Source organism: Penaeus chinensis, chromosome 19 (assembly GCF_019202785.1).
Source record: "Penaeus chinensis breed Huanghai No. 1 chromosome 19, ASM1920278v2, whole genome shotgun sequence".
NCBI classification, from domain to species: domain Eukaryota; kingdom Metazoa; phylum Arthropoda; class Malacostraca; order Decapoda; family Penaeidae; genus Penaeus; species Penaeus chinensis.
Window position 1 is genome coordinate 7,031,390 of NC_061837.1, and position 3,151 is coordinate 7,034,540.

The 3,151-nt window shown below is 42.3% G+C and overlaps 1 protein-coding gene across 5 annotated transcripts in view; it reads left to right on the plus strand.

Annotated features, from left to right (window-relative positions):
• The first annotated feature begins 352 nt into the window (after positions 1-352).
• LOC125035327 overlaps positions 353-3,151 on the plus strand; it is a 6,072-nt gene continuing 3,273 nt past the window's right edge. For 2 of the 5 annotated variants that reach the window (XR_007115760.1, XR_007115758.1), the window contains exons 1-2: positions 353-613; positions 762-822. Coding sequence is in view for 1 of the 5 variants with exons in the window: in XM_047627647.1 (XP_047483603.1) it covers positions 1,146-1,580 (435 nt within the window). In the remaining 4 variants the exon portion in view is untranslated. Of the gene's footprint in view, positions 614-761; positions 823-859; positions 1,581-3,151 lie in introns of those variants that run through there. The other 3 variants (XR_007115759.1, XR_007115757.1, XM_047627647.1) reach the window with 2 other exon arrangements.

Consider the following 3,151-nt stretch of genomic DNA (forward strand, 5'->3'; position numbering starts at 1 on the left):
AAAGTACATATAAATTTATGATATGACAACAGAAGTGGTCAGAGGATTATCAGGTATTACCTCCTCTTGTTGGTCAGGGTGATTATTTGTCAGAAACAAGACGACAAACTTCAAGTATAAATGCATTTTTTCCCATTTTTGTAAAATATATTTATTGCCTTATTGTTAAGTAATTGTATGCACATGTGTTATAAGAAGTGTTAAAAACTGCTAAGAAATATGTTTAGAAAATACAGAAATTGCATAAACACATATGTATATGATTTTGAGTGTATAAGGGTTAATTTATTATACTGATCTACTGGGAAAACTTTCGGGAGTTTCTGTTTGATGTGTTATTTTCTTGCAGGACAACGTACCTGTGTACAAGAGCAAAGAGATGCGTCCTGCGGCTTCGAATTGTTGCTCCATGCCCCTTATTCCCTTGATCTGGCAACCTCTGACTTTCTCCCACACATGAAGCAACTGTGGGAAATCGCTGATGACTAGGAAACTAAGGTGAAGGTCAAGGAAGTCTTGAAGGGATTCAACCCACCATTCTTCAGGGACGGATTTTCGCAACTGAAGATGAATTGCATTACGGTCAAAGGCGATTAATCTGATATTTATAAAAGTAAGTCAAGTCAACCTCTGCTCTACTTTTGCTCTTGGGTTAAGCCAAATATTCATGGAACATCCCTATGTATTTCAAGGCCTAATTAATTTTGTTTTTTCTTAATATTGCACATCTAATATGATTTTTTTTTTTTTTTTTTTTGAAGGAACGTGAATTTTTAGAGTCGCCTCTCAAATTTTGGAGTGCACACTTGTACTACGTTAAAGGTATTGGCCAGACTCTTTTATTTTATCCCACCAAAAAGCCATGATGGAATGTCTGTTAACCCTGCAATATTTTCACCAAAAAATATTATTCATCCATCCCGCCGTTTTCGTACAACCCACATGCAAATATGCCCTATTCAGCGTAGCGTGAAAACACTGCCGGCAATTAGACCAAGCGCCCATTGTGTATTGTGACGTCACACGAGGCGTTCGGTCGGGGAATACCTCGATCGCCATTGACTATTGTGCTGTGTTGTTGAATAGACCTCGTCGAGTTTTGGAGCTATTAGTATTATATCGCGATTTTGGTGACATCTGTGACAATGGTTTACACCTGTGTCGTTTATGGATGTACAAAGAAGTCGGAAGTGGGCGTCAGGACGCTTCATGAATTTCCAAAGGACGCAACATATTTGAATGCCTGGAGGCGGTTTGTTAAACGAACTCGGGCGCATTGGAAAGGTCCTTCCACTTCAACTCGACTGTGTAGCGATCATTTCGACCCAGAATGCTACGAAAATTGGCTAGCGTGGACCATGGGGACAGTGAGGAGGCTTGAATTAAAACAATTTCAAGTTCCTACGAAATATCCGGAGGGTACATGCAGTACGCTAGCCTCGCCAGCAGTGATGGCGAAAAACTTGACGTCTCCGGTACCAGCGCCTACCACGCCTGTGGATGCAACCACGCCCGTACGAGCTACGAGCACGAAGAGGAGACGTCCAAGTAGTGCTTCCCGCAAAAGGGAATTGATAAGGGTAAGACATTTTCATGATTTTGCCGAAATTCCACCAGAGTCCGTGGCATTACCAAGCAACAAGCTATAATTCAGTCATACCAGTGTCTCGCTGTTCATCTGTCATCATGGGTTGACTGTTATAGCTCTAGCAGACAGCAGCAGCCCGGTCTACATGACCATCCAAGATTCATAAAAAATAGGCCTACCTGTGGCAATTCAGTTTTGCATATAGGCCTACGCCTAGGCAATGTGTATGAATAGCTCTGTACACATACTTGGATTCACTTAAATCCGATAAGTCAGACGAAATATCGACAGATTCGGAGCTAGAATCGGCGGAGTGGTCGTGAGTGTCAGCCATTGTTGATGTACTGAAAACTGCCTCGCGGCTGGGAAGGCCTCGTGTGACGTCATCAGGATTCCCGATCGTGGCGATCGTTTTTCCAGCGCTTTTTTAAAAATCCCCAAATTATGGTTTAATGGGTGGGGTAATGTAATATTTTGGTTTATAGTCATCAGTATTTAGGATATTTCAATGAAATAAACTAAGAAAAAACAGGGTGTGGCCAATTCCTTTAAGAAGGCCAGTCAGACTCGCTTCTTAAAATCGAAGCAGAAGGTAAGTAATTCTAAAGTGATGTGGAAAAGTCTGTTCACATCAGACCAAACTGTAGAGGCTATCCGAGAAATTAGGATTAATGGTAATTCTGTTAAAGTGTAGAAGATCAGTTCCTTATGTGTTTTAAGGAAGTTGTATGTTCTTATTCCACATAGGTTAACAGGCAAAGTTTTCTACCGCAGGCGTTCCGATCGTTCATGTCTTGTCACATTTACATCTGAGTCCCAAGGTAATGCATTTTCATGACAAACCAATTCCTGCCCAGCCTCACTCCTCCCTTAATACTTGTACCGGAACAGTTTCCATTTCCCTAGCTGATTGGTCAGACTGTGAAAACGACCTGCTCGCCTGCCTCATTGACTGTGACACAGTATCCTACACTATTATTGCCAAGATTACCTTCTGCAGACATGATCTCCTCCATGAAGTTTATATAGGTGGCGACTCCTACGTTGTGGGAACATATCGACCCCTCCCCCTCTGTGTCAGAAATATTGGCCATCCTGCCAAGCATTGTTGTCTCTTAGCCTGCTGCCCACTATGTGCCCATTCTGGTCATTACCGTCCATATTGCTCTTCACTGTCACCAACTGTGGTAGCTCCAATAATGTATTTTATAGGAGCTGCCCTGCATAAAAGTCTGAGTTCTCAGATTCAGACTAGGCTTCAGGTTTATGCGAGGCGAGACAGGAAGCACGCTAACGAAATTTTTCGTTGTGTCCTTACTCCAACTTTGTCCTTCACTCTGCTCACCCTTCCCAAAATGTGTCTGTATTTCCCACAGTATATCTTCCCCCACCCACCTCTACCTCTTCTCTCTCCCAGTCAAATTATTTTGCCACTTTAAATCCAGTACTCTAATCTCTACCTCTTCACTGGGCCTACATCTTCTCACTTTACCTGTTGCAAGTGGCAATTCAAACGTTCTACCCCATCTAGCACATTCTTTCCTACACTTAACTCTTCCTCTG